The 13,689-nt window shown below is 39.0% G+C and overlaps 1 protein-coding gene across 3 annotated transcripts in view; it reads left to right on the forward strand.

The window, feature by feature from the left end:
- LOC137133060 (radixin) overlaps positions 1–13,689 on the forward strand; it is a 38,697-nt gene that overhangs the window by 4,111 nt on the left and 20,897 nt on the right. For all 3 annotated transcript variants that reach the window (XM_067516188.1, XM_067516190.1, XM_067516191.1), the window contains exon 2: positions 6,196–6,296. In XM_067516188.1, coding sequence (XP_067372289.1) covers positions 6,285–6,296 — 12 coding nt within the window. In that variant the 5' untranslated portion in view covers positions 6,196–6,284. The remainder of the gene's footprint in view (positions 1–6,195; positions 6,297–13,689) is intronic.

Raw genomic sequence — 13,689 nt, forward strand, 5'->3', positions numbered from 1 at the left:
CTTCAAGTGCTTTATTAATGTGTTCAAACAGAGCGAGCCCAGTTTGAGTTAAGTCGGCACATTAGTCCTACGTCTTTATGGAAAAGCATATGAACATCAACATTTAAGTCAGACAGGATGAGTGTCAGCTCCATGCAGAAGTAGACAGGAGCAATGATGCCATTAAAATCACATTTCCATTGATTGTAACAGCTGTTTAAAACTGTCACCTTCTGTTTAGCCAAGTGAATATTTATTACAGTGAACATCGATCAGATGAGTACTTAGTGCTGAGTGCACCATCTTGTTGTTGTTGGGGCCTTACAATAATTACTAAACAAAGATGGAAGGCAGAGAAACTGGCATGAAATAGCAAGTCAGGTAGTCTGTGGTCTGTTTCTTCTTAGTGCCACTGATTCATGCTGTTCTAAACTGACTTTAATTCTTCTGGACTAAAACTCTTACCACATTTACTGTATGCTCAACAACAAACCGGAGTTGGACAGCTTGGGAGCGTCATTTGTCACAAGGACTCAGAGGTTTGTCAGCTTTGTGAGAGACCTTCACTACCCTCAGTGTTACTTTGTCTCTCAGTTTGGGAGAAACTTGAATCCATGTGGTGTTTGTTTAGTTTATTTCTAACTTCTGTAGTTGTCTGTCAGGAGCCAGACAGATGTTGCTCATTCTGTCTTTTTGTCTGGCTTTTCTTTTACTTATTACAGTCTATGAATTTAGCCTGCTTGTGGATGACCGTGAAATGAATAATTCACTTATTTTTTCCAGCAGCAGTTTGGTGAGTGGTCATGTTTGTGGCTCTGTGGATCACATCCTGGTCAGGCCATTTGTTCTGTGTGACAAACAGAGGCTGAGGAGTCACTTGGCTCTTCGGTTGTACAAGTGAAGCCTTGTAGTCAAGCGGAGCAGTTGGTTCAGTTTCCTGCCTTCTTTGTGACAGCTGTTGTAATGTGTGTGTGTTTATGTGTCATCTCAGGCACTTGCGGCAGGAGAAGTTTTAGCCTCCACCAACACATGTAATGACGGATGTAGCATAAATAGTGAAATGTTCTACTGAACAGGAGACAGTTTTACCATGAACAGCTAAAGGCTTTTTGGCAGATTTCTTTTATCTTTAAAATGTCTTTGTGTAGATAGTTGGCTGTCGCAAGCATGGAACATAAACACAAAGATGAAGTACACTTAAGTATTTCAGGCCAACATGATGCTATCATGCTAAAATAATCCTGTTGGTTCTCATTCTAGCTAATTTGATTCTTAGAAAGTGGTTTAAGGATTCCTTTATTTTCTGTTTGTGCTTTTAAAAAAGGACTTGAATCCATGATTAGCGTTTGTCCAATTGGCTGTTGATCATGTGACTGCAGGGGCATGAGGTTGGAGTTTCAAAAAACTGCACTGGGGTAATAGATTTATGTGTATAGGTGTCATTTGACATTTCTGCATTTTGCTCTCACATTTACGTTGTTCCTCATCGTATTATGTTATGTTGGGTCTACTTAAACTTTGAAGTGTTAGGATTCTAAATTATGTTGCTGCATCAAAAGTTTACGGTTGCACAACAGAAAAAGATGCTTCATGTAAATTTGTACAATAATTATTAATATGCAAAGTAAAAAGAGAGCAATCTAGAAAAACACTTTAAAATTTTGCTATTTAAAAAACTAATAAAATGTAAGTGTGTCCTGTAAGAAACCACCAACATTGATGTTCCTAGTCATAAAGCCATTTATTCCTGAAAATTACAGGATGCTCTGAACTTTACTTATTATAAAATGCCATTATTTAGAAGCATAACAAGGATTTATAAGGTTAAAAACAATCAGAACTCTAACCCTCTCTACTCGAATGTGTTTAAAGAGGAGGTGAGGGCAGAGCAGGAGCAAAGCACCTCCTGTAACAGGATGTTTGTTTGTAAAATGCAACAGTTGAGGTTTTTTTGGACAAAATGAGAGAGATGAAAGACAGTAATGTGCACAGAGAGCAGGGTTTCTTTCTGCATGAATGGTGACCTGGAAGCTGGATCCACTCAGGAGCAACTCTCTGGTTTCTTTGAATGAAAGAACACACATGCCCTGAGGGCTTTTAAATTCAGGTTTACGAGGTTTTGGAGCTGCTAAACAGAGCAGATCTGTGTTCCCTTAGCAAGCACGAGCTATAGATTCAGCTACGCTTTCACCTTGATAAACAGAGAGCAACGCTGATGTTATCGAGACTGTGACAAAGAACAAGATCAGGTGTAACATTTTTGTAAAAAAAATGTGTGTGTGTGTGTATATATATTTATCTCACTTTTATTGATATAAATTGCACAATGGATGAATGGTGCAGTTCTTCTGAGTTTGAGCAAGAGCCATCATCTTTCTATGCTCCAGACACCAGACAGCTTTAAGTCTGTTCATTATTTTAGTATTCACCGTCTCCTGGCTTCAGGTATATGGGTGACGGCAGGCTTCAAATGTAGTCCTCCTTTCTGACTCACTATTCCTTTTCTCCCATCAATGTACTTATTCTTCTCCTCACTCTTGCACTGTCTCGCTATTGAAAAGGTGAATTGGAAAGAAAAGGAGAAACAGAGGTGGAGAAAATTGCACTGAGAGACCCAACTGATAAAGTCAGGCTGCCTATTGTGCAGTTTTATTAAGTCTGCCTGCTTATATTTTAGTATTTAACCAAGGGACTTAGCTTTATGTCAGCTTCAACATTGAACCCAGTATAATATTCTGAGTTCTACAGAGTTTGATATCGTAATGTTGAGTGAAACTGTGTGAAAAGGATGTCATTTCAACATTATTTCTGTCTTTGTCATTGTATTTTAACAATGTGTTAATGATGGTATAGAGGAGCGTTAAATGACAGTCTTGTGTTAAGCTTCTTTTCACCTTTAGCATGAGCCGGATCTCAGGAGCTGTGCTGATTTTTGAACCAAGACAAGTTTCAGGTCTTGCATACCTTTTTAAAGAATCGCTTTGGTCGTTTTCTAAATTTCATTTTATTTGCAACAATCCCCATGGGAAAACCAAAACCCACAATACATTGCCTCTACTTAAGTTAATATCTGTCCAATAAACAAATAAAAAAAAAAACACATGGCGCAAACAAACCGCTCCACTGGTTCACATATTTCGTCATTCCCAAACCAGTGATGGAGAAATTGTAAACAAAGTTTGCCCCAGATGCTCTATATCACTGTAACGTTGTACAGCTTTTTGAAGTAGATCAGTCAACTGTGCGTGCTCAAGATCTCTGGTGGAATTATGGTGACTTCAAGCATTTGGGGGAAACTTGTCTTTACTAAGCATTCTGCGATAAAGAAACATGTCAGCCAATGCAGAGGCCTGTCTGGGTGATGTGTTTTTAATAATTGAATAAAGGTCTAATGCCCAAAATAGTACACTCCAATAACGAGTGTTGGTTTTGGTGTGTCTATGAGAATTGTTAGACATACTTTTTATCCAGAAAATGAGTTGTTCTTTAAGGGTTTGGCCACAAAGGGGAAGGGATGGGATGATGGAAGGTTGAGTTGTGCACTGATTTGCAGTGTCCCACAGATATGGGGGACATGAAAGTGACTTTTCTGAAGGCTAATGTGAGAGAGATAAGTTGGGCCAAATTAGGTCAGTTTCTCAAGTAGTTTTCATAATGCTCTCTGATGTGATTTTAATACTTGCAATTTCCTTTAAGAAGATTCAGTGTCTTTCGAAATGTACTTTTATATTCTACTTCTGAAACATAATTTTAATGGAAATAGAAACATTTAGAAAAGCCAAAGAGGCACTTGTGTGACATACATAACTTAAACTGAGGTAAAGTTGGCAACTAGAAAGACTTTCACATACACATGTACACATACAGGTTTGGAAATAAGAATAAGGAGATGTATATGGTGCATAATGATATGAACTGTAGAATTAATTTGTTTTTTGTAGACTTTGAGGCAGAAATGTTGGTAGCACAGTCCCATTTTCATTGGCTCCATACAGTGTATATACTCTGTGTAAGACCAGATTGATGCTTTATTATTATGCCATGTGAATAATGGTCATCCCGTGTTTTCAGTATACTTACTTGAAAAAATGTTTAAATTTTTCTACAGACAAAAAATGTAAATGAACCAACTCTACATATTGCTCAGCACTATGTTTTTATGACTCACACCAAATATTTCTGTGTGCCAAACAGAAATGCTTTAAATCAGACCCACTGATCAGCAAAACTTCTTAATCTTAAGCAATGATGAATTAAATGTCACAAGATTTAAAATCTTCCAGTTTAATCTTAGTTGTTGCTGTACTTCTGCCTTCAGACGGAGCTTGTGGTTGGGTCTGGTTAAATTCTGTGTGCTGACACTTGAGAGAGAGAGAGGTCTATTTTTGGCCTCCTACATCACAAAGATTCAGCACCTACGGGACCCCTACCAGCTGCTCTGTTTTACCTTTCAGTCATGTCGCTGATGAGCAGTTTTTGATAAATCCAGATAGCTTTTACCTGACAAACATAGCATTTATTTAAACTAATAATAAGCAGGTCAACAGTTGGCTGAGAGAGGGATCATGTTAATGACTTCTCAAAAAAAAAATTTAGAGCAGATGAGAGGAAGCTATCATTTCCTTTCCGTTTCTCACTGCGATTTTTATGCCGTTATTTTAGGAGTTCTCTTTTTTTCCTTCTCTCGGCTATTTGCCCAATTCTCACTGTAACACCTGCTCCTTCTCTTTTTTCTTTTTTTTTTTCTTTCTTACACTCTACATTTCTCATTTGTTTTTCCCATGTTGTGTTTTAATGGTTTTTAAAGTACAAAAAACCTATTTTGCTGTTAACATTAGCTTGACACTGGTTAAACCTGAAGAACAACAGCAAACAAGTCAAATGCTGAGAAAATAAACACAATTCAGACATAATCAATTCATGGTTTGAGTAATATGTTGTCAAACTTTTCACGCCTCTATGAGGACTGATTTGGTTACTTTTCTGTCACAGTTCTTCTTCTTCTTCTTCTTCTTTTCCTTTCGGCTGCTCCCTTTCAGGGGTCGCCACAGCGAATCATGTGCCTCTATCTAACTCTATCCTCTGCATCCTCTTCACTCACACCAACTAACTTCATGTCCTCCCTCACTACATCCATAAATCTCCTCTTTGGTCTTCCTCTAGACCTCCCGCCTGGCAGCTCCAACCTCAGCATCCTTCTACCGATATATTCACAGTTTCTCCTCTGAACATGTCCAAACCACCTCAATCTGGCCTCTCTGACTTTATCTCCAAAACATCTAACATGAGCTGTCCCTCTGATGTCCTCATTCCTGATCCTGTCCATCCTCGTCACTCCCAAAGAGAACCTCAACATCTTAAGCTCTGCTACCTCCAGCTCTGCCTCCTGTCTTTTCTTCAGTGCCACTGTCTCTAAGCCGAACAACATTGCTGGTCTCACCACCGTCTTGAACACCTTTCCTTTCATTCTCGCTGATACTCTTTTATCACACAGTTGGTAAATTAAATTTCATGCTAGAGGTTTCCCATATCATACTGTCTGAAAACATTTATATAATTTTTAAGTGACTGAGTATTATATTGTGACCACATTTTCAAACCACATTTACACTCCCCTAAACTCATTCGTATTTTAAGCTGACCCTCTGTACGAGGAAAATGGAGCAGATTTTGGGTCTGACTTGTCCAAGCGTAGTGTGAGGGGTTTACTGACACGATCCTAATGATACCAACAGTTTTTAATTGTTAAACATTTCTGACAACTGGAAATCCCGTACTGTGAAAGGAGCAGCAATTTAAAATATTGTATTGAGCAGAATACTCCAATAGCCAATTAGAAATCGTCACTAGCTGTATGTTGTGTACTTGTAGTAGTATCTGAAGTCACCTTTCATACTGAAACTTTATGTAGGATCTCAAGTCTCTGAAATTGCCCCTCTGAAAGCATTTGGGACACAGTGTATGGTCCTGCATCTTAACTGAACATCTGGTTTGTGCATTTCCACATTTAAAATCTAATCAATTTATTCTGTCTTTATATCTTTGGTCTATGTTTTTACAATCAGTTCATTTTAGAAAATCCCCTGGTGTTCACCAGGCTTTTTTTTTTGTTTTGTTTGTTTTTCTTTTCTAGTTTTGTCCCAAGACAACTATGCATAAACATGTTATTTGTTTGCTGATATTGATGCTTTTGTGTTTGTTGTTGCTGTGTGTCAGGCGCTGGTGCCCTGTAGAGAGGCAGGAAGACGGAGGACGACTTCTTTCTGTTTTCTCGGCAACAGGGGACGGGCGGAGAGAGGAGAAAGATGCCCAAACCGGTTAGTACCAAACATACTACAGGTTAATGATTGATTTATGGCACTGCATATGTATGAAGAGCTACGGAAAATGGTGTTGTTTTTTAATCGCACATGGTGCTGCAGCAGTTGTTGCTATAAATCTCCAGCCTCTGCCGCATTCATAGCTGGATGTAATTCACAGATCATTGCATCTGCATGACATACTGTTAGTGGAAAATTCAAACACATATTCCACATTCACTGCAGTCCACCTTAACAGATAGAACCTGGTATGACATGATCAGAAGGAAATATCCTTTTTGTTTTAACATGTGCTTTGGCTGATTAAAATGAAAGCACAAATGCGCTGTAAAACAAAACCAAAAACACTAGGAGTTGTTTCACAAAGTTAAATATTGATCTGGAAGTCAGAAACCCACCTATTCCAGTGTGTGACTGAAGATTTTGGCCTTGATTAACATTAGCAATTTCGTGTTTGCCTCATCAGGGAAATTTGGATTTGGTTGTTGCAGGATTTTGAGTGATCAAAACTGATCATGGGACGTCAAGAGTCTACGGAGAGCTTTGTTTTATTTGCTTTAAACAAGCTGAAGACCAAATCAGTCAGAACATGGGGTAATTGTTTTCAATAAGAGTGAAGACTTTTGCTCCCTGCTTTTGTGTTGCTGAGCACCTGGCATTTCTGGACCTTGTGTTTTTTCAAGTTTACCTCTGAAGACCCACCAGCTTGGAGCTTCATGGTTTATTTTTGGAGGAGTTGGGAGCAGTTTGCTGCCTAATCATAATCAGCTGAACTGATTGGACCAAACCCTAATGATGTTGGGAGCTTTCAGGGTACAAACTTTTAACTGGAGGAGTTCAGTCTGCTCCTACAAAGAAACGTGAAGTAAAAAGAGCGACTGAATGCAACACACTAACTGAAAACTATTACAAAATGCTTTCCGCCGTCTACTAAAATGTGTTCTGTCTGTCGAGGACCTAAAACTGCAGCAGCCATCAAGCCATTCACAGGATTTTTCACACAGAGCCAGTGCTTTTGTTTTGCTTTGTTAGTAGGTATTTTTTTGGAAGAATTCTTCCAAAAAAATAAATCTTGTTCTTAAATCAGCTTGAACTGGTGCTTTTCCATTCATTCTATACTGAGTGAAGCTAAGTTTGTCATTTTGACTATGACAGGTACAATGACTGCTGTGCCCCGCTCCATCAGTTGCCACTGTTCTGCCTTCTCTGAATAGTATTCAGGAGGTTAAAGCTTCTGGCTAAGAGAGAGGTTGCCTGTAAGTGCTGATAAGACATAGGTAATGAACCATTGTTCTGTATTGCTAATGCGCAGCACAGTTTTTGTAGGGCCATTCTTACCTGCTATATCTGTTTTGTGACCCCTCCCACCCCCCAATCTGTTATCAGCTTTTACTGTCATAGGTGATGTGTTACAGGAGTTCACATTGCAGGAGTTTTGTGAAAACATGCACGCGCACACACACAGTCGCACAGAAGAACAACAGTTGGCCACTTTTTGAAACCGTCCTGTCTATTGAATCAAGCAAACACAAAGAGGGCTTTCTCCGCTCTATTTCTGGACTCCATGACAGTGGGAGCTTTCATGTTGCTGCGACACAGACACATGCAGCCTGAGTTTGCTCTGCTGCTTAAATAACAAGATTACACTCAGGTTGTTGTGGAACTGTTTGTACTTTTTATTATGTTGCATAAAGTGTGTTTTTAACCTTCACAGCAGAAACACAAACTCCAGGAATCCTCTCAGTCAGAAAGCACTATGAAACTGTCTCACATATTATAATATTTATGCTTTGACCATTGATCTAAATATTGTCAGAAAGGTGGTGCTAGAAAAGGGCTAAAACTGTAGCATCAATAATTGTCCATTGGTGTGGGGTAAACAATATTTAAACATTCACAGATGCATAGAAATGTTTCCCATAAACACTACTATTGAAGCTTTCAACCAAAGCAACATTCAAACCACTTCAATTTTCTTGAAGCAGCTCAGGACCTGATGATTAACGCATCCAACACTTGCATTAACTAAAAATAGACCGATGGCGAGTCAGAGGTGAAAATTCTGAAACCTTCAGGAAGAGCTTGTACTTCCAGAGTGTTTATAAGCCCACCTCCGGTACATCTAGAGCCTGCTAGCTGTTTTACTCAGCCCCAGGTCCATCAATCTCAGTAATGGGGAATTACGCCAGGTTCAATTCCTAGAAAGAGACTAGGGACATGTGATTTTGGGGGGGTGGTAGAGGAAAGCAGCAAGAGGATGTAAGGGAGAGAAGTAAAGGTGCTAGAAATGGGGGGGGGGGGGCAGTTATTGTTACAGTAATCAAAATAGAAGCCTGATGTAGTAGCATAGGAATATTACATTTATAATTTAGATGTTGTGAATTTGTGGTTCAGAAACATCAATTCAAACCAGTAAATTTAATTAGCGAGGAACGTTTGGAGAAATGATGTGGTGGCAGATGAGAGACAGAGGCATTTGGATAGGCAGATTTTACGAGAGCCAAAAAAAGTAGGAATAAAGGAGTAAAGCTCCGATTATTGAAACACGCTGCAGGGAGTAAAAAAAAAAGAGATAAGAGGATTTGTGGTGGGGTGGGGTGGGGTGGGGAGGGGGGATTGGGGGTCTGAGTGACAGGCACTTTGTTCATATACGGTCCAGAAAAATGACACCCTAGCTCCACTTGAGTTCAAGTCCCACTCCGGTTACATTAGGCTGCACTTTGACATTAAGTCTAGCCATTGGTTAGTAAACACATTAGTGCTTTTACTGGTTCACCTGGACGTAATCGGGCGGTTTCTGTGGTGAAAATACTACAATACTGTCATATTGGACTAAGCTCCCGGTCCGAAGGCAAGTTTGATAACCTCTGAAGAAGGTGGCTTGGCTCCATTAGCCTGTAATAATGAATAATAAAAGAAGGAAATGTAGAAATGGAAAACACAATGACAATTATGCAGGTGAAGTAAAAGTAAGGCCTATATAAAGATTATTTTTCTTTCGCTCTTTGGACCACTGTGAAACACTTTTTTTTTTTTTTTTTTTTTTTTTTTTTTGTCTCCTTAAAAGAGGAGACAGGCTCTGAGCTAGTTGGCCTCAGGCAGGCCATTAAAACGTGAATTTGGTCTAGGCTGTAACCCTCCCTAGGGCTGTGTTTTAATGGTGTTTTTGTATGTACATACACCCCTAACACAACATAGGTGTGTGTGTGTGATTAACATTGCACTCTGTGTTAGAGGCTAGCCAGACAGGTTATGTTGGACAAACAGGAGGTGATCTAATCAAATAAGAGGAAATGCTGTGAAATATTTTTACTTTACCTCGCATTTCACTGGTCTGCACCTGTATTGCTATTACAGTAAGCTGGACCATCATTTTATCAGCTTTGAGAAATGAGGGAGGTGACTCGCCTTATGTTTTCATAGGCAAACAGGTGCTAAACAGAGTGTTTTTTTTTTTTTTTTTTTTTTTTTTTCCACCATTTGCTTTTCTGATCTTTTGGTATTTGGAGCTAGGGTCTGCTTTGGCTTAAGTGAGATACTAAAAGTCTACAAACCAGATTTTACCAACCTAAGATGACATTAGATCTTCTTCAGGGTTACAAGGAAAACTGTGGCTCAAAAGGTTCAGCCTCTCATCTTTTCTACCTTTTAAACACTGAAGTGCCTGTGTGTTGAATTATTGATTTCCAGATGTTATAGGAATTATCAGAAAGGGTGGTGTTTCAGACAGTTTTCAGTGATCCAACAAGCACTGAGTTGGACTGACCTCTTTACAGTGGCTTTTGAGAGAGGGAATGGACAAAGAAAGCTGGAGAATAAAAAAAGAAGAGCAAACGTGAAGAAGGCGCTGAAAAAAATCAATTCAACACAGCCCAGAGGGTTAAATGGCGCCTTTTAAAAAGAATATTGATTTCCCATATGTTTTGGGCAGTGTTTGTGTTTCCCCAGTGCCATTGTGAGACTAAGTGTGTGCAAGAGTTTCACATAAGTGAATACGTTATTGTATGCATGCAATATTTTATTATTAATTATTTTCTGTGTGTTGTTCAGGTTGTTACTTTTATTTGGGTGTGTGTTGAATTTGTGTGCATCAGGCCTATTAATCTGGGGCACAAGATGTGGTGGGATGTCGTTCATTATTGATTAATTGCTGCGTTTTGCACATGTTGCCCCTCCTGGTGACAGTGTCCCTGGTGGAGGGGTGGGGGGCAGTAAGCTTGTGCCGGAGGCTTTAAATATTTCAGAGGGCCATTTTCATTTATATAATAGGAATTATCCAAGTCACTAAATCTAATTAGAGGAGGGTGTGAAGTTCACCACTACTCACTTCATCTCTCCGTAGCTTCGACTAAATTGAAATCAGTTTTATTGGTATTATTGATATTTAAAAACGTGTTTGGTAAAGCACCAAGATGAAACATTTATATTACCTTTTTGTATAGCTGCACTCAGTTTTATATGATCGCGTTCCTCCAAATCACTATTTGACCAATTAAGTGCCTGTAAATTTGGTCAGTGATTTATTATCTTATGTAGAATGTCTTGAACTAAGTTGATTAGTTATTGTAAGTCTTTATGTTAACGTACATAATTATACCGCACACAGTGGTAACAAGACGGTGCCTACTGTCTCCATAGACGCTGTTTTGCTGGATCTTGACTGGCCTGCACAGAGCCCTGTCTTTGTCTCTCACGTCTGAATGAGAGAAACTCCCTGCAGCCAAGTTTCAAAATCTGGTGAAAAGCCTGAAACCAGAAGAGTGATGGCTGTTGTTGCTTATAATGCTTAAAAATTTAAGAGAAAAAAGTAATCATATGTTCAGGAAATATGTACTGTATAGTTGAAACAATTGATATTCCGCATATTTTTTGCCATTTAATGTGCATATTTTCCAGTAACTATAATATGTGCAGTATATACTGCAAATTGTCAATGTAAAATAGTGAATGAAATCTTTAAGAATGGACACTTATACTTGCGATTTCTCACTATTTTAGGGACTTAACACTTATTCCATTATTTTAAGAAACAAAGATACACACACCAGTAATGGAAAAAAATGTTAGGTGAGGCACAACTGTCAATAATAATCAATAGCAATTAAAGGTTTTGATCAGTAATTGAAGAAAAAGCGAAATTCATGGGATCTACATCCTTGCAGCTTGAAATAAGTATCAGCTCTGTACTGCATATCAGTCTTCATTCTTGCTTGGAGATTAAATTTTTTCCACAGCTGAAAGCTTCAAAGCTGTGTCTGCCATGCTAAGTCCTCCTACTTCAATCCAAATCAGCCCAAACATCACTAGTATTCTTTATGTTCACTTTGAAAAGCATCAGCTCCAGGATTGACTAGGTGGTCCAACACAATACTTGATACATCTTATACATCCTTGATATCGCATTTTATAAAAGAGAAGATGTGGAGAGTAAAAAAAAAAAAAATGTCTGCAAGGTAATGTTAACTAAATGATTGGAAATGGTGGAGGATGATGAAAAGCAGAGTAGAGAAAAGGTGAAGAAGACAGTATGACCCTGGTTGCCTTTAAAGCCTCTGTAAACCAGCTTAGCTACCAACGGATTTTAATTATGCCTGTCTGAGTCCCTCTCACACACACACACACACACACACACACACACACACAGTCAACAGGTGGGCTGTGTGCGTGGGCAGCCTTTGCCTGTATACACTAGCTTACTATTTAGCTGTCACTAGTTGTTATGAATTACATGGAGGCACAGGGGGATGGTGGTAAACACAGCCAGCTAAACTGTCACAGACACAAACACTTTTTTTTCCTCATGGGAAAAGATTTGGCTAGAATCGCTTTACCAACAAAACAAAAAGAAAAACACTGGTCTTCTAATGAAACACCGTTAAGTTTTCCCTTGACTAGCCTCTAGCTGCTTCTCTCTTTTGGGTTGTTCCCAGAAAGTAAGGACGTACATGTCATCTATGAGAATAAAACGTTGTCTTTGACCTGTAAGGTGAAGAAGGACCCTCCAGCATGTCACACATGGATTTAGTCATAAATTTATGAGGAACACTGACAACTGTATTCCCATGACAGTGGGTACATGTCCAAATAAGGCATCCACTTTCACTTTTTTATTTTATTTATTTAGAGCGTTTGCTCATCAGTCCTTGTCCAGCTCACCTTTATGACAGTACGCATGTCTTTCTCCAGCTAAGCTGTGTCACATCCTGTTGCCTCCCTGGACACATGAATGGCATTAAAAATAATCTGCTCGTGCAGCTAGTGCCGACTTTGCAAACATGATTACGTCTTTGAGTCAAATTCTGTATTGTTAGCTGATCTGAACCAGAACATAGTTAGAGCAGGAAAAGACGAATAAGCCAGGCAGTGTGGAGACAGAGGTACAGTAGAATCCGACACCTTTTTTAATGGCAAGTGCTGCCACTAAATTGTGAAATGTCGGCTGTACTGAAAGTCTTTTAAGTTAGTGGAGTTTACAATATCTTAATGTATTTATCATTTAATTTGTTTGTTGAATTGATGACATCCCAGCCACATCCATGGGAAAGTGATTCCCGATTTTAACCCACTACTGTACATGAATGGAGCTGAGTAAATGTTGCACTTGGTGGTTTTAGGATGAGTCGGTGGTGTTGATGGTTTGCATAACAATGAGTAGTGCTCACTGGCTCTCACTTCATCTGGGAAGTAGGTGCTAATATGCTGTGTGGCCGTAGTAGTCATAGTTGTTGTGACAATGGATTTTGGCTTTAAAAAGTGAGTCAGCAACCTGGTTTCTGCCGCATCATCCAAATATTTGCCAGAGCTTCCTCATTTCTTGAAACATCAAATCACCACCTAAACAGTATTGTTGGGGGTTATTCCTCGGTTTAGTTTAAAAAAAACCCATGGTGCTTCTGGGTCTGTGAAAATCTAACTGCACTCACTAAATGGGGGGGAAAAAAATAATTGATTCGCAGAAGAAGTTTCATTGCTCAGTGACGGCAGAAAACTTTCTCTTGGAAAAGATCCAACGCAAACTTGACCAGCTAGTGTGAACATTTTATTCAACCAAGAATTTCATGTTAAATATTTTAGAATTAACAGCCTGCCGACAATGCAAGCAGCCAAAATGGGGCTTTGGAAAAAGAAGATATGGGTAATCTTTTTTCATTTAAATTCTGAGCACAGTTTGTCTGGGGCAAACTGTGAGAAGGGGGCTACAGGTGTTTTTAGTAATTACATTAGTTGGACTAGGAGTTTAAGTAGAGGTGGTAGTGAACATCACTAATGTACCTATGAGAACACTTTGTGATACATGTAGTTCATGCAAAAAAGTATTTAATGTGTTATATCTCCGATGCATTACAGGAAAGGGTTTTAGGGGCAGGAGTTGGTCAACAGTACAGAAAGG

This window comes from Channa argus, chromosome 9 (genome assembly GCF_033026475.1).
Source record: "Channa argus isolate prfri chromosome 9, Channa argus male v1.0, whole genome shotgun sequence".
NCBI lineage: Eukaryota > Metazoa > Chordata > Actinopteri > Anabantiformes > Channidae > Channa > Channa argus.